Source organism: Arachis hypogaea, chromosome 3 (assembly GCF_003086295.3).
Source record: "Arachis hypogaea cultivar Tifrunner chromosome 3, arahy.Tifrunner.gnm2.J5K5, whole genome shotgun sequence".
Lineage (NCBI taxonomy): Eukaryota > Viridiplantae > Streptophyta > Magnoliopsida > Fabales > Fabaceae > Arachis > Arachis hypogaea.
Window position 1 is genome coordinate 119,916,439 of NC_092038.1, and position 23,315 is coordinate 119,939,753.

A 23,315-nucleotide genomic window follows, 5' to 3' on the forward strand; every position below is an offset into this window, starting at 1 on the left:
ACTTGACCATATACATCCCTACCTTTATCCTAGCCCCATTACAACCAATGAATAAGTCCTCATGATGAATGTATGCATGCATTGAATAATTGTTGATTGTTAGATGAAAAACAAATCATAGAAAGCATGATTAGAAGAGAATTGAGTGATCGACCCTATACACTAGAGTGACTAGAGCGGATACACTTCTGGTGAGGGTTCGATGCTCAATTCCTTGTTCCCGACTTTCATGAGTGTTCTTCTTGCAAGTCTATTTGAACTTTATTTTGATATTTGAATTGGTAGAGTTTGTGAGTCGTCATATGACCTTTGCCCTACTTGCTTATATATGTTCTTGGAGATTGATTTAATTTTAACCAAGTAGGTAGAATCATTTTGCATTTAGTTACATTCATATAGATAGGTGCATATAGTTTATTCGCATAGAATAAATATTCATAACCCTTTTCTTGTTCTTCTTTATTCTTAGCATGAGGACATGCTTAGTTTAAGTGTGGGGAGATTTGATAAACCCCAATTTTGTGGTATATCTTGTGCTTAATTTGAGGAATTTTATCAACTTTTCTCACATTTATTCAATGAAATAGCATGGTTTTGTAATTCTCCTTTAATTTATGCTTAAATGTAAAAACATGCTTTTTAACCCCTTAAATTGGTAATTTTAATTCACTTTAATTCCATTCAATGCCTTGATATGTTTGTTGAGTGATTTCAGGTTCATAAGGCAAGTATTGGATGGAAGAAATGAGGAAAGAAGCATACAAAGTGGAGAATGCATGAGGAAACAAGAATTGGGAATGCATCGATGGGCGCGCAAGCGTACAAGGCGCACGCGCACAAAAGTGACTTTGCATAGAGACGCGCACGCGTACATGATGCGTCCGCATGGATGAAGAAATAACCAATAGATGCGCATGCGTACATGGCGCGTACGCGCCGATACTCGCACGTGACTCACTTAAAGGCAAAATGATGGGGGCAATTTCTGAGCTGCCCAGGCCCAATTCTAACTTGTTTTTGAGTGTATTTCATGCAGAATTGAAGTCCAAGCAAAGGGGGAGCAATTGTTTGTAGTTTTGGCATCATGTAGGTTAGTTTCTAGAGAGAGAAGCTCCCTCTTCTCTCTAGAATTAGGGTTCTTAGGCTTAATTCCATCTTAGATCTAGGTTTTGATTATTGTTCTCATCTTGTTCCCTTTATAATTTCATGCTTCTACTCTTTCATTCTCATGATTTGTAGTGTTAATTTCCCTTTTTGCTCTCCTTTGTGATGATGAACTCATGTTGGATTTGGATTTTCTTTTAATGAAATTTATTATTTGATGTTCTTTTAATTGTTGATTTGAGTTGTGAATTTACTTTTCTTGCAATTGGTAGTTGGTAGATTTATTATTCTTGCATTTTTAATATGCTTTCCTTTATGCCTTCCAAGTGTTTGATAAAATGCTTGGTTAGGCTTTAGAGTAGATTTTGAGCATTCTTGGCTTGGGAAGAGTTATTTGGCAATCTTGAGTCATTAATACCCAATTTAGATTGGTGATCTAGAGTTGTTAGTTAATATCATTTTCAATGACTCTAATCTCTTGCTAATTCAATTAGTGAGGTGATTAGGATTTTTGACTTGAGATTAACTAGTCTTGTTTGACTTTCTCTAATGGAAGATAACTTACACCTTCTTCTAATATTAGGGATGACGAAATGAGATAAATTCTTGTTAAGTATTGTTATGATTGATGACTAGGATAGAAAGCCTATATTCTCAACCCTTGCCATGAATGTCTCTCTTTATTAATTACTTTCTTTAATTGCTCTCTTTACTTTTCTTGTCATTTATTTTATTGCCCCTTTTATCAACCAAACCCCTTGTTCCTCATAGCCAATAATTGACCATTTCATTGCAATTCCTTGTGAGATGACCCGGAGTCTAAATACTTCGGTTAATTTTTATTAGGGTTTGTACTTGTGACAAAACCAAATTTAATTTGATTCGAGGATTGACTATTGGTTTGGACTATACTAACAACAGAATTATTTTGTAGAATTCTGAACCAGTATAAATCTTCACTATCAAGACTCTGTGCATCAATGGTTAGGAGGGTCAAAATTGATCTAAAGCTCAAAATAGTGGTTTTTCCTTAACCATATGCTTGTGGTGGAATGTGTCAAGTAAGCCTTGAGATAGGACACCAAGAGTTGTGACCAAATAAAATCACAGAGTATGCAAAGGCTCTGAGCACCACTGACTGAAAGAAATTAAAAGAAAAATTAGAACTCAAGGAGTTCCTCAGTCAAGTGCTTGTGGTGTTCGTATATCAAGTTAAGCTTGAAAATAAAATATTTAAAGTCACGGCCAGGCTCAAGGTGAAAAGGACCAAGAGAAAGGATAATAAAAAGATGTGTTCAAGGATCAATAAGAGCTTCAAGAGAGAGAGAATCCAAAATATCATCCGGGTTCTGGTGCTGAGAGACACCAATATTTCTAAGCTTCCATGAGATAGTGAGATGAATCTATTCGAAGTTAAAGTGCCATTAGCCCCACTTAGTACTTAGACATGAGCTTAAAGGAATACTCAAGCTTTGGGTGTTTTTCTCCTCTTTTTTCTGTCCTATATTATTTTAGTTGCTTGAGGACAAGTAACAGTTTAAGTTTGGTGTTGTGATGCGTGAGTATCTTGTACTCTTTTTCCTTTTATTTTCTAGTTATTTTCAGTTAAGTTTTATTAAGTTTTATTATATTTTAGTACAAAAATTCTCTTTGGATGCTACTTTGAGTTGTTTTAGTATTTTTGTGATTTCAGGTGAAATTCGGAGCAATTTGACAGCATCTGGAGCAAAAAGGAAAGGAGCTGGACCTTCCCCCTTTGGGTGCTAAACGCCAAGTTGGCATTTTAGCGCCAGCAAACCCACAAAACAGAAAGCTCTCTGCCCCCTTATGGGCACTAAACGCCCAATTAGCGTTTGGCACTGGCGTTTTGCCTAGGCACCCCAACCCGAATCCACCCTCTTGAAGCATCTTTAGTGGATTTAGCTTTTAGTTGTTATCTTTTATGTTTTTATATAATTTTTATTTACAAAAAATATCTTTTAGTTTTAGGATTTATTATTTTATTTTAATTTCAAATCAAATTAAGTTAGTATAAAAGGCAGAGGTGGCAAAACGGTTTAAACCCGCCAGGTCAAACCGCCAAAAAAGGCGAGTCAGGGTGAGATTTTGAGCCCGCCAAATTTTAAAAAACTGCCTAAACCACACCGCCAAAACTGCGGGCCAAAGTGGGGCGGGCGGGCTGGACTGGCGAGCTGCCATCTTGTTTTTTTAATGATATTTTTGTAAGTTTACATATCATATAAATAGCTTCTTGAATAGAAAATTAGGTTTTCCACTTTTCCTTCCCACAAACAATAGCCAGCCCTAACCCTTCCCTGACCTTGAGAGTTGAGACCCTGACCCTCGACTTCAGCCTTCAGCAGCTCATCGTCGTTGGTCTCCCCATCACTGGTCCCTGTCTCATCTCGATTCTTGTCAGTCCTCACCAAATCGAACTCCCGGCGGCGTTGTTTTGTCTCACTACAAGAAAATGGAACATTTGTAACAAAAAATTTGTATCAAATTTAAAATTGTTACAAAAAATAGTATTTTGTAATAACAATTTTTTGTTGTTACAAAAGAATAATATTTTGTAACAACATTACAAGTTGTTACAAAGCATGATAATATTTTGTAACAATCTGTTTTATTTTGTTACAAATTATGTTAGTTTTTGTAACGATATAATGTTTTGTTACAAAATATTGTAATAATTTGTAACAAAAAAAAGTTGCAAAAATTCAAAACATTTTGTAACAATTTTTATTTTTGTTTCAAAAACTCCAATTGTTTTGTAACAAAACAACTTTTTGTTTCAAAAACTCTAATTGTTTTGTAACAAAAAGTTAATTTGTTACAAATTCAATATTGTTTGTAACAAGTTAATTATTTGTCATAAAATATAAAATATAAGTATATTTTATAACAAATTCTTTTTTCAAAATGTTAAACACCTTAAAAATAAAAAAATGTGTATATATTTTTTTAAAAATAATTTTATTTTGTTTCAAAAATTAAAATTTTTTACATAATGTATATATTCACTAATTTTTAAAAATTATAAATATTATTTTATATTCTTTTAAATAATTAATATATAATTTTTATTAATAATCAGATTTTTAAAATTAACTAAAAATTAATTTATGTCACTTAAAGAAATTTTATTAAATTATAAATATAAATAAAAGTAACTAAATATAAAAGAAAAAAAACAAAATACTAAAAGCTGTAAAAAGGGATACACTGTAGTAAAAAATTCTAAGTCTCCCCACCTTCCTCACTCACGAACATTCTGCGCTGTCTACCACTCCAAGAAGCGTAATGGAGATCTTGTCGAAAGAAGAAGGGCCGGCGTAGTTTTCGAAAAACGTTCTCCTCGTCGTCATCTCGTCTGTTATTACCGTCTCATCCGCCGTTGTGTTGTGAGCGGCGGCCTAGTGGTCTTCGGTGGTCTTCGTCCCGTCGTGTGCGTTGAAAGATGCATAAATTTCAGAAAAAATTTTATTAAGAGCTAATTTTGATTTATTTATTTATTAAGTACTTTAATCTCAGAAATTATTTTATTAAAGATAATTAAAGTAAATTTTGATTAATTGAATTTAAAGTAATTTAAGATTTTATCTGATTTTATAATTATCGAATTATTTTCTATATTTAAATAATAAAGTATAGAAAATATAAAATAATAAGAATTTTATATGATCTAATTTAAATAATTGAGATTTTAGAATTTAATACTTTAATTTTTATAAACAAAAAATAAATTATATTATTTTTAATTTTAAATTAGAATACTTGATTAAAAGTTGATTAATAAATTGATAATTGAGTAGTATTTTTAAAGTAATTTTAAGAGATTAAATTAGATTTCAAATTTATACAATATATTTTAATTTTATTAAAAATTTACCAACTCCAATTTACCCAAAATTCTTAATTTCACTTTTGTCCCAAATTAAACCCTAATTCCCAAATTAAACCCTATAACCCTTAACCCTAATTAACCCATAATTTTTCCCTTTTACCCAGGAACCCTAGCGCAGCCTCTCCCTTTCACTTTTCCTCCTCTTCAGAGTAACTTCATCCCCCATTCAGCCATTATCATCAAGTTTGATCATCACCACCGTTCACCCCCTTGCTCCTCAGCGAGCTCACTGCCTCAGCTACCCGAACCACCCTTCTCTTCTTCTTCCTCCGCTGTTCCTTTCTCTTCTTCTCTTTCCGCTGAACCATGGCTAAACTACCGTCGTCAGGGACCAGATAGCGTGCACGAGGAAGGAGAAGTCCCTGTCCTTGCGTTCATCGTCGTCTCTAAGTGTTCCTGCAGACGCCATCGTCTTCGCCACGAAGCCAGCGCCGCCATGGTCCTCGCTAAGAAGCCAGCGCCGCCATCATCACCATCACGGACTGCTGTTGCGCGTGTCGTCGCCGCCGCCTCTGAGTCCGTCGCCATCGCTTGTGGGAGCCTGAGGAGAGACACGATCGAGAGCCGCATCTTGTGGTCGTCGACGAAGAAATCACTGCCACCAAACCCCAGCCAAGCCGTCGCCATCGAACTAGGAAGAGACGGAGAAAGTAACATTGTTGCCATTGTTAGAAGGGAGCTTGACCATCCTTGCCGCTGGAGCTTGTCGCCGGAAGAGAGGAGGTGACGACGGAGGAAGTTGCCGCCGCTGTTTTGCCTCACCGAATGGCGCTGGAAAATCGCTGCTGCATCCGCTGGAGGACTCCCCTGTAGCTGCCAAACCCTATCCCACTCCAGTTTGGGTTCTGACCATGGTTCGTTTATGCTGGATTTTGTTTTTCTAGGTGTCGGAGCTACTTTCATTGACAAGGATGCGCCTCTTGAAGATGAGGAAATTGAAGGTTGGACTTGTTTGCCAATTTCATTATTCTAAATAAATTTGCCCAGATTTCTTCATTGCAAATACAATCTGTTTTAAAATGGACAATTTTTTTAGTCTTCCTATATTTTCCTGATAATGCAACACAGGGTCCTGAATCCTGATAATGTAAACTTCATTTTTAATTGATCCAATGTTGAGTACTGTTGTTGTGTGCTTGTTAATACCACCAATACTTACTGATTTTAATTGTTCATTGCTTAGTCATGGTGATTCTTTTAATTATTGAATGCCAATGATATTTTTCTTATAAATGATAATGAGTACTGGTTTGGGGTTTGGCTTGAAGCCTGAAACTTAATTGAACTGATTGTATTTGCCCACCTATCTGCAGTGGCTGAAGATGATGCTTCCTTGGTCAAGCAAATTGGCCAGAGTTTTCAGTATTCTAAAATAGAGGTATATTCCTCTTCTTAAATTCATGAATAGTCAGTTTTGTTCCTTGTTAACATACATGCATCATCTATGTATGGAAGACTAAACATAGATCGAATCCATTTTTTTATCAAGGCAAGAAGGGAGGAACAAATCCAAGCTGCTCATGACAAAGCTATGTTTGGTGCTTCAGCACTTCCACCTCCTACCAGTACTGACAGTGAGCTTGAAAGGGAGAATGAGAAAGAAGTTGATAAAAAAGCTGTTGTTACAAGCCTCTTAAGTGAAACGGTAAGTGGTTTCACTGCAGACTTATGTGGATAAGCATGATGATTCATTTAAGTAATCCTTGTATTTGTGTGTGCATTTGTTGTTGAATAATTTCTCACATTAAGTTGTTATTGCTGCTCTATACTTGCTGTTGGTTGCTACTGATTTGTCCCCCTCATTGCTTGCTTATTGAATGATTGATAAATTTAATGAGAAAGGAAATGCTGCTGAGTTATTATTGTTTATTTTGAAATAGATGATGGTTGCTGAACTGAGATTGGTTTTATTGATAAATATGTTGCTGAAATCGTTTAGTTTGACTTGATTGATTTTTTGTTGAATTAATGGATAAACTGCTATGCTCCTGCTGCTTGCAAGTGTAATGGTTATTGACTTCAATGAATAAAATGCTGCCTAAATCCATTACCTTTGTTCATTTTACTGTTTTGGGTGCTGTATGATGGGCCATTGATTGCTGTTCTGCTGAGTGCTGCTCTGCTTCTTGCTGGTTGGATTGGTTTTAATTGTTTCCTCATGTTTTCTTGCGGGAATTGGCTTATTTACTTCCTTCCTATGAATTCATTATGATTTTTTGTGTTTTTAACTGTCAAAAAATTCATATGGAATTTGAATTGATTGATTGAAATTGTGAAATAGGCAAATTTACTGCTGAAATGCTGCCGGAATTTATTTTAAGCTGTTTTCAATATTCATCTTTGATTCAATTAATTGATTGAGTTGGTATTTAATTGCTTTTGGTTTTCAACTGTTGCTAAGCTCAATTGATTGATTATCCGGCTAAGTGCTTCACTGTTTTGGTTGTTGAAAGATGGAAGCTACGGGTTTTGTTATTCACTATTTGGTTGTTGTCCTATTTGATTGCTCAATTAAACTGCATTGTGTTGTTTGAAAGGGTGCAAGTTGTGAATTGGTTGTGTTTGTTAGAACCGTGGACGGTGGAAATATCCAAGTTTTAGGAGAGGTTCTGCCGAAATTTTTCTAAACATTTTGGATAAAACTTAGTGAAAAAATTATAATTAGTGTTATATCTTGTTTCTAATAACTTTTTTGTTTCGGTTTTTCTTATTTCCAGGAGTGCTGAAATGGTGACCATATACTACCTTGTGGGCTCAAGAATGTTTTGATGCATAGAGACACTAATCTATGTTAGAACTTTTATGTTTTGGTTGAACTTTTATGTTAGAACTTTTATGTTTTGGTTGAACTAATCAATGTATTCACTAGCTAATGTTATTTTGTTTCAAGACAATTTTAGCTAAAAGGATCTTGTTTGACTTATGTATGTTTTTGCATATTATATACATGTAAACTTTCTTATTAAAAGCGTTAATATATTAGTTAATTTAAAAACTAATTTAGTAAATTATGCATGTAATTTGTAATAAAAAAATTGTTACAAAATAATTAATTTGCTTTCATAACTAAAGAAAAAAAATATTACAAAATCATGTTACATTTTGTAACAAAATTTTTTGATAGGAAAAAAATTGACTGTCACGAAAAATACCTTCAAGATCAAAATTTGTTACCACTTTTGTAACGGCTTCTAGTTTTTTGTATCAAGAAAAATTGTTACAAAATATGGTATTGAATTGTAACAGTTCCATTTTTCGTTACAAAAACTTTTTTTAACGGGACTTACTGCAATGGACCCTTTTTTTGTTACAAAAAAACTTTTGTTTCAAAATTTTGACGTTTTGTAACAATATTTTTTGTTACAAATACGCCTTTTTCTTGTAGTGTCTTGCCTCTACTCTGTTCTCTGCTCATCTCTCCTCCACTGCCTCTCGGGCCTCGGCGATTTTGTGTCCGGCGGATTCCCGGTGCACTCTTCTCTCCTCCTCTGCTTCTTGGCAGCTATGTTTCAGGCTTTCAGTAAGTGAAGATTTTTATTTTCTTTTTATTTCTTTTAAATAAGGAACTGTGATTACAGTTTACCTATTCTTTGTTTTTGTTATGGCTCTATCATATATTCATATGTTTGTGGCTGTGGACAGCTTTTTTCATGCTTTTGAAATTTTTTGTGAATTTGTTTATGAAATTTGTTTTATTGGACAGCTTCTTTCATGCTTTTGTGGACAGCTTCTTTTTCCTATTTTTAAAATGCTAACTACTAATTTATGAATGAAGTCAAACATCGAAACTAGTTTGGTGGCTTGGTAGCTTGATTGAATATACTATTGACTGTTTATTCTTAACTTCTAATTTATGTTTATATGCATTCCTTGATATGCAGTCTGTTTTAATTCGTTGCTTTAATGCTTTTTGCCTTTTTGGGATGCTTGGTGTATTTGTTCTGATGCAACATTATCGAAGATTATTGATGGTTTAGTTCTGATGCTTAGCTTTTTTCATACTTTTGAAATTTTGCTGTTTCAATATTTTCTTATTGATTTATTACTTATTTAGATATTGTTAGGTATTTGTGTTAATTAGGTTGAGTTGTTGATTTTGCTATGGATAACTCTGTCTCTATGGAAGTTGATGGTGGAAATATAACGCAAAATCCTGAAAATATGGAAAGATCTGAAACGGGAGAAGATATTAAAAAGAAAAAGACAAAGGCAACAACATCTATTTTGCTAGAAATTGATAAAACGTAACCATCAGGCTGAGGTCTCTAGTGGAAAGAATCCACTATATACATACTTGGAGGAGCCACTTTTGTCAAAGGATTGCTTTGAATATTTAGATGTTTTGGAATGGTAAAAATTATATGAGAGTCGTTATCCGAAGTTATCAATCATGGCACATGACTTATTGAGTATTTCAATTACTACGGTTGCATCAGAATCTGCCTTTAGTATTGGAGCTCATGTCATTAACAAATATAGAAGTCGAATGTTGCCAGAAAATATTGAAGCTGTGATTTGTACTCGCAATTGGAATAAAGGCTTTGTTGATGGTAATTAGGTTGTTAGTTACTAATTTAATTTTTATATAATATTTAAGTATTTATATCTTGTTCTAAATTTGGGTATTCTTATAATTGTAGGTGAATGTGAAGATGTGAATCCTCAAGGTGATAGGCGAGGCAGTGTTTCAACTTTCGGATCAGATTCAAATTTTATTGATTTGGAAGTTGATAATTGATTTATGTGTATTGATTTAAGGATTTTTTTTAGGTGTCTTGTTGATTTAAGGATTATTTTGTGTGTTTTGTTTTAATTATAGTAGGATTTATGTGTGGATTATGTGTTTGTTTTATTATTGTAATGCACTTATGTTTGAGACTTTGATACTTATTATTTGTTATCTATTTTCATTATTTTTAATTTCAATGAAAAAAGTTATAATGGTTAATTATAAATTTTTTATGGATTAATAATTAATTTAAGATATTACTTTATATGTTAAAAAACTAATTCGATGAAATAATTTTATTATAAAATAAAATAATCGTTAGTACTTAGTAGGTTAGTATGTTAACTTAAGTTTAATCATAAAAGAAAAAAATTGGTTAAAAAATATTTCAAAAAAAAGAGGCGGGCCGGCCCACTAATTCGCCAGTCCACCCTTTGGCGGGGTGGGATAGTAAGTTGAATCCATATTAGTTTAGCGGGACGGGCCAGCCCGCCCCATATTTGGGCGGGCTTTGGTGGGGCGGGACAGGTTAGCCTGCTTTGCTACCCCTAATAAAAGGGAAAAGATTCACCCTTAAAAAGGAGTTTGGACTTCCACATTTTTCAGAGCCCTAATTTTTCTCTGTAAGTCATGAGAAACTAAACCTCTTTGGTTAAGGTTAGGAGCTCTGTTTATCTTTTATAGATTAAGACTATTGCTTTTCTATTTTAATTAATGTATTGATTTAGTTTCAAGGATTACTTTTGTACTTTATTCTATGAATCTGGGTAGAACGAAAGTATGACCCTTGTTTTATATGCGTTCTTGTGATCCTTGGAAGACGTCTCTCACCTGAACAATAGCTTGAAAGTAAATTCCTCTTAAATTGCTAATTACATGAAACTAATTAGGATATGTGACATATAATCCTATTAGCTTTGGGTAATTAGGGTTTTTATGGCCATAAACTAGTTTTCAACTTAACTCTCTAATCGGAATTAAGTGACCACGACGGTGGCGGTTAATGAAGGTTAGAGGAGACTAAATCACTAAGACATTAGGGTTTAGTTATTTATAGTTTGCCATGGAATGAATCTTGCATGATTAAACTAGTCGGTAAGAAATTTTAATCCGAAAAAGTAAACATCACCGATACCTTAACTGTTTCTCTCATTGATTTCTACACCAAACTCATTATTTGCTTTCTTTACTCTTGATTTATTGTTTAATGCTTTTGAAAACCCACAAAACCAACTTTTCTGTTAACCTAACTAAGCTAATCAGTTGACCGTTATTGCTCAATTCCTCAGTCCTCGTGGGATCGACCCTCACTCACCTGAGGTATTACTTGGGTGACCCGGTACACTTGCCGATTAAGTTGTAGACATCTCAAAATCCACACCATCTACCAACGTGAACTGATGCTTAATCTTGAGGCTTTCTACCAGATTTCTAAATGTTGAGTTGGTAAATTGAGTTCCATTATCCGTGATGATGGAGTATAAGACCCCAAACCGAGTAACAATGTTCTTGTAGAAAAATTTCTGACTTCTTTGAGCCGTGATAGTTACCAATGGTTTTGCCTCAATCTATTTAGTGAAATAATCAATCCCAACTATGAGATATTTTACCTGTCTGGGTGGTCGAGGAAATGGCCAAGGTAAGGTGATAACTGATACTTATAAGCTCTTCTGGTAGTGCCACATGGAAATTGGCATGCATTTGGCAGGGCAAGCACTTTTTGATGAAGTCCGCTGCTTCTTTTTGGAAGGTCAGCCAAAAGAAGCTAGCTCGTATCACTTTTTTAGCTAGTGACCGTGCTCCTAGATGGTTTTCACAAATACTGTTGTGGACTTCCTTTAAGACCTCATTAGTCTTGGAGGTCGGAACACATTTTAGCAAGGGTGGAGATACTCTTTTTTCTATTAAGGACATTGCAGACAAAGGTATAGCTCTGTGCTTTCCTTATGAGCCTCTTTACTTTCTTTTTTTCCTTAAGGATGATATCGAATTTGAGCTATTAGAGATAGCTAATGCGTCTGACTTGTCGTCTCCCTTGACCACTAATGAGGAGTGGAGAGTTTGCTGAATGAGACTTCTAATATTGTCCCCTGGCTCGGTGATGGACAATTTTGAGATGGCATCAGCTCGGCTATTTAACTCCCGAGTTATGTGTTTAACCTCTGCCTCTTAGAATTGGGTTAATTGTTCCAGTGCTTCTTCCAAGCACATCTTTATGTTGGGATCTTTATCCGACCCACATTATTCGTCTTCTGGAGGATGTGCTTAGAAATAAGGTCGGAGTCTTCTGGATATCAAGGGCATATCTGAACTTCTCAATCTTTTGATTGTTTAGTTCTGCCCCTTGTAGGGCCTTGCTAGTAAAGTAAATTGGTTGTTGTCCATTCTTGAACTCTTAGACGTAAGCAGAGGCTATGACTTTGCTTGCAACTGCTAGGTACAATATGAGCTCCTATCCTTTTTCAGTTTGCATGAGGATTAGTGGATGACTTAGGAAGTTATTGAAGTCTTGAAAAGCTTGTTCGCATTCCTAAGTCCTCTCAAATTGACGTCCCCTTTTTAAGTATTGAAAATAGAGGTAGAGATTTCAAGGCCGTCCCTACAAAGAATCTGAATAAGGTTGCCAACCTTCCATTTAACTATTGGACTCCTTTGAGGCGGTCAGACTTTTCATCTCAAGTATTACTTTGCACTTGTCCAGGTTGGCTTCGATACCCTTTTGAGTGAGTGTGAAGCCTAGGAACTTCTTGACCTCTGCTGCAAAGGTGCATTTTGAGGGATTTAGCCTCATCCCATGCTTTCTTATTGTTTTGAATACCTCGACTAAGTCAGGCAAAAGGCTACTACCATCTTTGGTTTGAACAAGCATGTCGTCCACATATACTTCCATCAATTTTCTGAGGTGAGATTAAAACACCTTGTTCATTAGTCATTGATATATGGCTCCAGTATTTTTTTAATCTGAAAGGCATCACCACATAATAATAATTGGCTTTCGGAGTGATAAAAGAAGTTTTCTTTTGGTCCAACTTGTACATCAGAATTTGATTGTATCCTAAATATGCATTCATAAGGACAAATATCTGTAGCCTGAAGTCGAATCTACTAAAGCATCAATGCTGGAAAGAAGGTATGGATCTTTAGGACACACTTTATTAAGGTCGGTATAGTTAACACACATGCTCCATTTGCCATTCTGTTTTTCACGAGTACGACATTGGCCCACCACAAAGGGTTCTTTACTTCCCTTATAAACCTAGCTTTTAGCAATGCTTGGACCTACTCTTCAACGACTTGTGTTCTTTCGAGAACGAGCTTTCACTGTATTTATTGAACAGTTCGATATGACTTATGTGCGCGGAATGTATTCCGGGCATATCAGAGGCCTTCCACGCGAAAGGTCGAAATTTTCTTGCAGGAGTTTATTGAGATCTTATTTCAATTCTTTTTCTAGGTTTGCTCATATGCTTGTTGTCTTTCTGGCTTGATCTCTGATTTGAACTTTCGTCTTTTCATCAGGTTGTGGCCTCAGTTCTTCTCGTGCTCGGATACCACTGAGCTCAATGGTGTTAAATTATTTTACTTTAATACATCCGCATAGGTTCAGCCTTTCATTGTAGCATTTTCATGCCAACCTCTAATCTCCTCTTATGGTGGAGATTCCCTCTGAAGTCAGAAATTTCATACAGAGATGAGGGGTGGAGCCGACCGCAATAAGTCAATTTAAAATTGTCCGACCTATTAGAGTATTGTAGGGTAATGCTACGTACACCACAATGTATTCTCTACTAAAAGTTTTGAACTTCGTACTTTTACCAAAAGTGGTGTGTAACGGAATGAAGCCGAGAGGTCGATGGATGTATCTTCCAACCCGAAAAGGGTATCGGGATAAGCTCTTAGCTCTTTTTCTTCCAACCCAAGCCTGTCAAAGACAGACTTAAATAATATGTCAGCCGAACTACTTGGTCTACCAGAGTCCCGTGGATCACAACGGGATCGTCGTGCCGCTGTGTTATCCCTTGCACATCTTCTTTTGTGAAGGAAATAGTAGGCAAGTCGGGAACTTTGGACTCTTCTTTGACTTTATAGACTTCTTTCAAATATCTTTTACGAGAAGACTCAATTACTCTGCCTCTTGTAAATCGTCCAACTATCATACGGATGTGACCATCAGGAGTTCATGGTGGCCGATCTCGTTGACCCTTGTCTTCCTCTTCTCTCTTCCTTTTACACGAATCGTTCGATCTTTCTGTTAGGTATCTTCCTAATCGACTTCTCTGGCCAGATTTTCTATCACATTTTTCAAGTCGTAGCAATCGATGGTAGAATATTCATATATCTTGTGATACTCACAATATTTTTTCTGACTTTCGCCTTTCTTATTTTTGATGGGACGAGGAGGTAGAAGTTTTTTGGTATGGCAGATCTCCCTGTAGATGTTGACAAGAAAAACTCATAGAGGGGTGTAGTTATGGTACCTTCGAGGCTTTCCCGAGCTGTATTCATCCTTTTTCTTTGCTTCTTTCTCTTTATCCCAAGCCTGATAAGGATGGTTTTGTCTCAGAGCAGGTTCTCTTAGTCTGGTATTCTCTTGTAGAACTAGCTTTCTTTAAACTGTAATAGATTTAATTTTTTCTGATGATGATATCAACAATTTTGCATTATCAGACATGGAAGATGTATGTCATGCATTCTTATGGAAGGAGTTTGCAAGAATATTCTCCAATGTTAATCCCTTCTGATAATAACTACTCATTGTCGCAAGAGAGACTAATAATAGAGAATCTCAAGTATGACAGACGTCAATTAGAAACCTTAACATCATTGATGTTGTACATAGTAACTATGGAATAGAAGGAAGCTTATAATAGTGTTATGAGGGTTGTGAATGGATCTGAGAGATGATTTTTTTCTCTTTATGGTCATGGTGGTTGTGGTAAAACATTCCTTTACAACTTGATGTTAGTAAAAGTTAGGTAAGAGGGTACAATAGTGCTTAATATAACTTCCAATGGAATAGCCTCGCTTCTCCTACCGAACGGTAGGATTACACACACTAGATTTAGGATGCCTCTACCTGTAGATGAATATTCTACGTACAATATCTGACAGGGTCCACCCCTCCCAAAATGTTGATAAAGACATATTTAATAATCTAGGATGGGGCACCTATGCTTAGTAGGTATTGTTAAGAGGCATTGGAAAGATGTTTGAAGGGTGTTATTAGGCACACATCAATTGTTAATGGCTAGCATCCATTCAGAGGAAGGCGGTTGCACCTGGTAGAGACTTTAAATAAATATTACCTATAATTATTAGAGGATCTTGATAGGATATAATGCATGCAACCATAAATTCTTCATACATTTGGGAGTTTGCTAATGTTCTACGACTGTTAAAGAATATGAGGCTAAATATGAGATGCAAAAATGAAAATAAACAAAAATATCAAATAATTTAGTGATTGGTTATTAAAAGTTGGTGATGACTGATGTGATGCCCAATCGTACGAGTTGAGATTTCTCAAAATAGGACTAACGTTGCAAGTATAGACCCAAACCCGACAATCGGTCACTGATCAAATTTGGAAATTAACAAGATGTGTCACAACTCAAAACCAATTTAAACCGAGAGTATTTAGCTCCCGGGTCGTCTCCCAAGGAATCACTTAAGAGGCAATGAGTGTGCAAATTCTGGTTGTAGTGATCAAGGGGTTGTCAATGAAGAAATGAATATATAAAGCAATAAAAGAACATGCAAAATTGCAATGATTGAACTAATGAAGAAATTAAAGAACCGACTATGTAATTTAAATAAGTAAAGTATAAAAGAGATTAACATAGCAATGTATGAAGGATTGAAAGCATAAAAAGGGGTCTTAGCTTGGAGTGAGCTAAGGATCCTTTTCTTGTTGGAACCATAACTATGCCAATTGTGTTGGATTAATCTCACTTGATCAACCCTCACATCAGAAGGTAAGTTAAATGAGCATAAGTGTACTTAACCCACAAATCCTAAATTGCTTGCTAATTGGCTTAGCAATAACTTAGCGTTAGTGAGAACAAGAACAATTAACAATCCAAGGATTGATACTAAATGTTGGACATTCCAACTCTAGGAACCTAATTACTCACTTTACCCAAGCCAAGAGACAAAAATTTAGCCTAAAACCATGTTTGACATTTTGTCAAACACTTGGTGGGCAAAAAGCTTAAACATGATAAAAATAAGAAAAGGCTTGGAAGTAAAAGCAACAATTGATTTCAATCAACAAGAATAGCATAGGAAAGTAAAGAACAACCATCAAACATTAAATTCATCAACAAGAAAGGGAAATTGCAAAAGAGAAGCAAAATTGAACTATAACTTGAATGAGAAGAAAGAGTAATAACAATGTAACTATAAAGAGTAATAACAAGAGAATACTTACAATGAGATTAGCAAAATCCAATGATCAAAAATGGAAATGGCACTTGGAATGTAAAACCCTAATGAAACCCTAATGGAGAAGATAAGAAAACTTAGAGAAAACTAAAACTAAAACCTTCTATTCTACTCCTAAAACTATCCTAATGCTATGCTATGTTATGTCCCTCATTTTCCATCCAATATGAGCTAAAAGACTTCAGAAATGGGCCTCCAAAGCCCTCAAATCGCGAGTCACATGCTTTTCTAATGAGGTCATGCACGGACACCACTGTGCATCCGCACACTTTGCGAAATTCCCAACCTGTGCGTACGCACAAGTAGCTGTGCGCATGCACACTAGGCGATGCTTGATGGGACACGCGACGTGCTCGAAATGATCCATGCGCTCTATTTGGGCTCCTGTGCGGATGCACAAGAGGCTGTGTGCACGCACAGGTCTCTGAGCTCATCTCCTTTGATTCTTCAAGTTTCCTCCACTTTGCATGCTCTTCTTCCATTTTCTCCATCCCATTCCTACCTTATCCACCTCAAATCACTCACAAACACATCAAGGCATCGAATGGAAGGCAAATGGAATAAAAATAGATCAAACTAAGCACAAAAAAGCATATTTTTGTAATCAAGCACAATTTGGGAGAGAGATTCAAAAACATGCTATTAAAGGGAATAAGTGCAAGTTTATATGATGAAATCCATTTAATTCTAACCAAAATTCATCATCAAATATGGATTCGTCAATTTCTCCACACTTAAACACTAGCATGTCTTCATGCTAAACACACTCAAAGGAGATAGATGAAAGGAAAAATGACTTATGCTATATACTACTTAAATGCATGCAACTATCCTAAGGCTAATAGCAAAAAATGTGCTACAACGCGAGTTGGTAGAAACAAGCCATGAAATTCCAATCCATCACAAGAAAGCTTAAGGGCCAATACAAAGAGGTCATGCATTAAGATCAATGTCCAAAGAATTGAATCTAAATTTTCAAAATTATTCAATCAAACAACTTGCAAGAAGATACAATATAAGGAGCAAGAACATAGAATTGAGCAATCGAACCCCTCACCAGATGTGTATCCACTCAATTCACTCAGTGTTTACGGTTTAGCCACTCAATTCTCCTTTTATCATGCTTTTCAAAGATTTGCAAGTCATCTAACAATCAACTAATATTTGATGCATGAATAACAATTATCATGAGGTCTTTAGAGGGATGTAATGGGACTAGGGTTCAGGTAGGATCGATGAAATATGGTTAAGTGGACTCAAAGAATTAGTTCTTTGATTAGCTTGAGTGTCCACCTATTCCTATATCACCTATATACACTTAACAATATAACCTATCTACCCATTTCCTTTTCTTTTTCTATCTCACCTCACTCATGCATTTTCTTTTCAAACATGGCATACGCATCCTTTATTTAACTCTTTATTTTATACTTTGTTATGTACAAAATTTTTTTTTGAAGCAAAATTTGGACTATGAATGCATATGTCTTCATTAATAAAATGCATGAGCATTACCTAATTGCCAAAAATTTTTCACAATAAGCTTATGCCTCCTTCACCAATGTTTCCCAAAATTCCCCCTACACTTAGACTTTACACACTAATCCACCCAAGCTAATCAAAGAGTAATTTGGGGACATCAATGATTTTTCACTTAAGGGGAGTAATGTGCTATCATTAGAACAAAAGGGGAATCATAGGCTCAAAGGGGTTCACAAAGGTGCATGCAAGGGTTGGCCATATAGGTTAGTGAGTTTATCATCAAAAGATGGCCTCAATCATGCTAAATGCATTCAAAAACAAATACAGAACATAAAGAATCATGAAAATCAATTATCACAATCAAAAAGGAGTTATGATCACACACAAGAACAACATTATGGTTGAAAAGATGCAACCATCTATTAAAGCTCAAGACTCACAAGGTATGTTGTTCGAGCTCTTTTTCATGTTCTACAAACAATTTACTCCAAGCAAGTTGGCAAACATAATATTTCCTTCAATTCAATCAATGGTATGCCCTAGAAAAAGATTTCATGGAAATTCCTTGGTGTTTCACCAACTTATTCATTCTAACATGCAACATGCAAGTACTACTACTAAATATCCATAAACGATAAAGAAATAATTACAAGCAACAAAGCAAGATAAAACAAACATAAAACTACTCAAAATAAAGAAAAAGTACTACAAGAAACATTGCAAAAGTGCTTTGAAAATAGAAATTTTTACCCCCCTTAGAATCATCGATCCTCCCCCACACTTAGTTTGTGCACGGTCTTCCCTGCATGCTTATGCTCCGGGAGGATGAAAAGGGGCCACCTTCAGCTGGTAGATTCAGAAGTGGGTTGGTCAACTGCGTCATACTCCTCCCCCGCTATCTTGGATGAAGCTCTAGAAGGCGAGCTGGGGTCTCTTCCTTCTAGCCTTGTTACTATCCACTCAAAACGCTTTTGCTCCAAATGCTCGTTGTGGTGGATATCATGCAAGATGTCTTCGAAAACTTCTGGAAGAGAACGGAGAAAAGGTAAAGCAGTTGACGAAGTTGGTAGTCGTGGTGGTGGTGCTGTAGGTGTCTTCTTCTCAAAGGGTGTGGTGGTTGTTGTTCTTTCCAAATCTCCCCTTGGAATGTACTTGTTGCCTATAGGGACCCTGAACATGATGTCTCTCAGACGTCACTCTACCCCCGCTGTTATTGCTAAACGCATCACCATCGATGGAAAATGGATGTTGATGTTTTTCTTCTCAATCAGTTTCCATATCGATGTGCGTAATAATGGTACAATGGCTATACGTTTGCCTTCCATGATAGCCCAAAGTAGTAATGCAGTCTTGAATCTCACATGGGTAGCATGGGTGCTGGGAATGATGTAATCCGCCACAATTTGATGCCATATATGAGCTTTGGCATTCAAATCAGAGTAAGCTATAGATGCAGGAACAAAATTTCTCCCCTTGCTATACTCCCATGAGCGAGGCACAGGGACGGCTAATTCTCTTAAGTATGGGAGTCAAGAACATCCTCCCCTTGGACACACTCACCTTGATCCTTGAATAGTCATCATACCCAGGCGGAATGTGGGGGATCTTCAGAATAGCTTCAATAGCTCGGTTGGAAGTATCCAACCTCTTGCTCCGGAGTTATACCGACTCCGCTTCCCAATTTTGGTAGTTGGCATAGAATTCCCGCACCATGGTTTCATTGACTTCAATTGGGTCTTGCTCTAAGAACTCCCAATGAAGTGAGGCGATCCGCTCATAGATGACCGTTTTGTACTTGATCGGAATCTTAAGCGTCTGTTCCCAATGGATTGGCCTTTCCTCAAATTTGCCATATAAGAACTTGACTTTTTGGTTGATCAAGGTGTTTAGGTTATCGCTCGGGCGAGCCATGAAGTATGGTCTTGATGCATGGGGTGTAGGTTCCACAACCGGCAAAGTGACCGGTTTCTTACCCTTCTTTCGCATCCTAAAAAGAAAATAGAAAACATCAAGGTCATAGGACAACAACAAACTTAGAACAATGAGGAAGCACTAAATGAAGTGAAGAAACTAAATCCTTAGTTGAAAGTTTGAAAATAGTGTGATTCATAAGAATGGCGGTGTGTATATTCCAATGGTGCGCGCGGTTGGAACACACACACCGGCCGCACACAACGGCAATCACACTCTTAAAGCAATTCAAAGTTCAAAACTTCGCAACTAAGTGCTTCAATTGCACATATGAAACAGAAAAATGGAAGCAACTTCAAGCAAGCACCAAAAATGAATTGTCAATTGTTCATCCTCAACAAGTGGTAATCACATAGACAATGCTCTCAATTCCAAACCCAAAAGATGTTTGATCAAGACATCATCAAAAGTTAAACATTCGTAAAGTGATTACTCAAGTTAAATTCCAAGATAAACAATGAGACTCTAATTTTACCAACACAATGCATTTACATTTAAAGTCACCCATTAACAAAGTACACAAATCTTGGAAAATATGGGTGGTTGAACTCAAAGTATGCCAACGATGAAATGCATTGGCAAAGCAATGTGATCAACATTAAAATTCACAAACAAATTTACACAATTCATACAATATGCCTAACCAAAGATAAATTGAAAGCATATGATGGCCAAGTCATATTAATCAAGCAAAATATTCAATGAGGCATTATATCAAACATGTGGTATGCAATGTGCAAGTTCTTCACAATTAAGCTCAAAATTGATCAAAATCAACCCAATAATCAAGCGACAACACTTTGCAATACACAGAAACAATTAAGAAAGCAACAAATTTAATCTAAGTAAACATAAAAGAAAATGGAAATAAATGCAAGAATATAAATATAAAAAGAAAGGAAAGGCAAAAAACCTTAGATATAGATGTTGAAGAATTAGGGAGAAACAATGGCACTTCTTATAGCCACTGCGAATTTACGGTGGTTGGGTTCACCGGAAAGAACATCGGAGGAGAGAAGACTCACCGGTGGTAAAAAGAGAAAAGAGAAGAGAGGGAAAGAAGAGGGAAAAGAGAAGAGATGTAAGAGAAAGGTAGAGATGGGGTGATAGCCGGCGGCAGCGGCCGGCGGTGGGCTGACCGGTGAGACTGGGCGGAGAAGAGAGGAAGAGGGCAGCCAAGAAGAAGAGAGGAAAAGAAGAGAAGGCTGCCTCTCAACAGGGCAGCTCACCCTATTAATGCCAGTTTGTGACCTGTGCAGACGCACAGGGGCCTATGAGGATGCATAGAAGCAAAAACTTAGAGAGAGTGCGAACACACACAGTGTGCAAATGCTGTGACCAGAGAGGTTGTAAAAGGATGTGCGGGCACACAAGAGTGTGCGCTCGTATAGAGGAACGTTTTTTTTATGTGGACAAAAGTAGGTGTGCGTGCGAACACAGGTCCGTGTGTACGCACAGAGGGTGAGAATGGGGAAGGTTATTCCCACGCACAGGTCATTCCCTCACTCCCACCAGAGGGGCTAACAAAAGGTGTGTGGATGCACACGTCTGTGCGTCTGCACATATGAAGTGCAAAAAAGGACTTGTGCGTACGCACGCAAGTGTGCACCCGCACAGATCGGAAAAAGGGGGCAGCGCGCACGCACAGGCTGTGCTGGCACTGCGACCAGAGGGCATGTTAAGTCGCGTGCAAACGCACAAGCTTGTGCGGCCGCACAGATGGCTAAAAACGCAAAGTTGTGCGCACGCACAGCTTGGTGCGTACGCACAGATGCCCTGTTTCAGAATTTTCTTTTTTCTTCAAAACTAAGGTTCCCAACCTTAGCACACCAACATACCATCCTCAAATCATTCAAACAAGCACAAAATCATAGTCCACATGTAATTCAACTTACATAACTCAAAATCATGAAACAAACCTAAGCTAAGCATTATATCACAAGGAAATAAATAGTTCAAAAAAAGCTATAAACAAGAGATAGAGCTAGAAAAATGTCACCATGGTAGGGTGTCTCCCACCAAGCACTTTGGTTTAGAGTCTTAAGTTGGACTTGCATGGCTTCATTGGTCATTTAGGAAGTTCCCCAAGGAGGAAAATCTCCAACTCCTTGGCTTGCTTTGGTTGAGCATGATCCTTTGAATTTGACTCTTTTGCACTATCCTCTTTTCCTTGCTCCTTGCCATCTTCACTTACTTTGTCTTCAACCATGTCACATCCAAAAATAGAGTAAGCTCCACGAATGGGCTTGTCAGACTCCTTCAAAGTGAACTTAACTAATTTGCCATCTGACTCAAAAGAATAAACTCCTAAGTGTGTATCCAACTTGAAACGGGCCGTCTTCAACAATGGTCGTCCAAGGAGTATTGATGATGGCTTGGTTGAGTCAATAGGAGGGGTCTCTAAGATGTGAAAATCAGCTGGAAAGAGCAATCCTTGAATATTGACTATGACATTCTCTGCAATCCCCACAACTGACACAATACTCTTGTCGGCTAACACAAATCTCGCCCCGGATCTCTTAAGAGGTGCTAAGTTCAATCTCTCACAGATGGGAAGTGGCATGATGTTCACACACACCCGTAAATCACACATACAGTCCATGAACTTAGTCTCACCAATCAAACAAGCGACCAAACATGGGCCGGGATCATTGCATTTTTCATGAAGTAAAGAAGAGATAGAGTCATCTACCGGCTTTTTGTTGAGGTTGCCAAGTTTATCTTTGTGAGTACAAATATCCTTGAGGAACTTGGCATATTTTGGCACTTGTTGAATAGCTTGAAAGAGAGGGACGGTAACTTCAACTTTCTTCAAAACTTCCACTACAGTGGGGTCAAGATCTTCTTGCTTCTTTGCTTTCTTAGCTATGGTTGGGAATGGAATGGGCAAGGACTCTTCAAGCAAGGTCTTTCTCTTTGGCTCCTTGACCTTTGGTGGTTCTTTTTCATCTTTATTAATATCTTCATCTCCACTCCTCATCACCTCTATTTCATCTCCCATCTCTTCATTGTTCATCTCCTCATTCAACTTTGAAGGTATAGCCACATTCTTATCCAACTTAGTACCACTCCTAAGAATAATGACATTTATGCTTCCTTTAGGATTGGGTTGAGGTTGGAAGGGTAAACTACTCGAGGTTGAAGCTTGTTGGGTGCTTTGTGTGGTTTGAGGAGGGAGAGTCAAATGGGTAAGGGCTTCGGCTATTGTAACCATGTAAGCATCTTGTTTCTTATGGAACTCTCTTTGTTCTTGCATGAAGGTATGGATTGTGTCATTCATGTGGGATTGATTGGAGGGAAAAGCTTGGTTAACTTGAGTAGGATTGGATCTACTGTTTGGATGTTGATACTTCACTTGAGATGGAGGTTGTGGGGGTTGTTGATATGGTTATTGGTATTGTGGTTGGCCTTGGGGGTGTTGATGGTAGTAGACTTGAGCATTTTGGTTGGGTTGAGCTTGGGAAGCTTGGATCCACCTTTGGTTTGAGTTATCCCTCCACCCTTGGCCTTGATTACCTCCATGTGGGTAGGGTCCTTGGGTATAATTGGGTCTTTGTGGGTAGGAGTTAGCAACCGCCAATGTAGTGTCCTCTTGAATTTGAGGGCATTCATCGGTGTAGTGAGTAGTACAAGAACAAACACCACATATCCTTGCTGGTCCTTCGGTCCTAGGAGGTT

General features: G+C 37.0%; 1 protein-coding gene across 1 annotated transcript; it reads right to left on the minus strand.

Moving 5' to 3' along the window:
• Positions 1-21,705: 21,705 nt before the first annotated feature.
• On the minus strand, positions 21,706-22,917 carry LOC112780483 (uncharacterized). The gene has a single exon (XM_025824511.1). The coding sequence runs from the start codon at positions 22,915-22,917 to the stop codon at positions 21,706-21,708; it is 1,212 nt and encodes a 403-aa protein (XP_025680296.1).
• Positions 22,918-23,315: the final 398 nt, after the last annotated feature.

Coding starts and splice junctions, on each gene's coding strand:
- LOC112780483 (XM_025824511.1), bottom strand. CDS start 22,917: ATGAATGACACAATCCATACCTTCATGCAAGAACAAAGAGAGTTCCAT.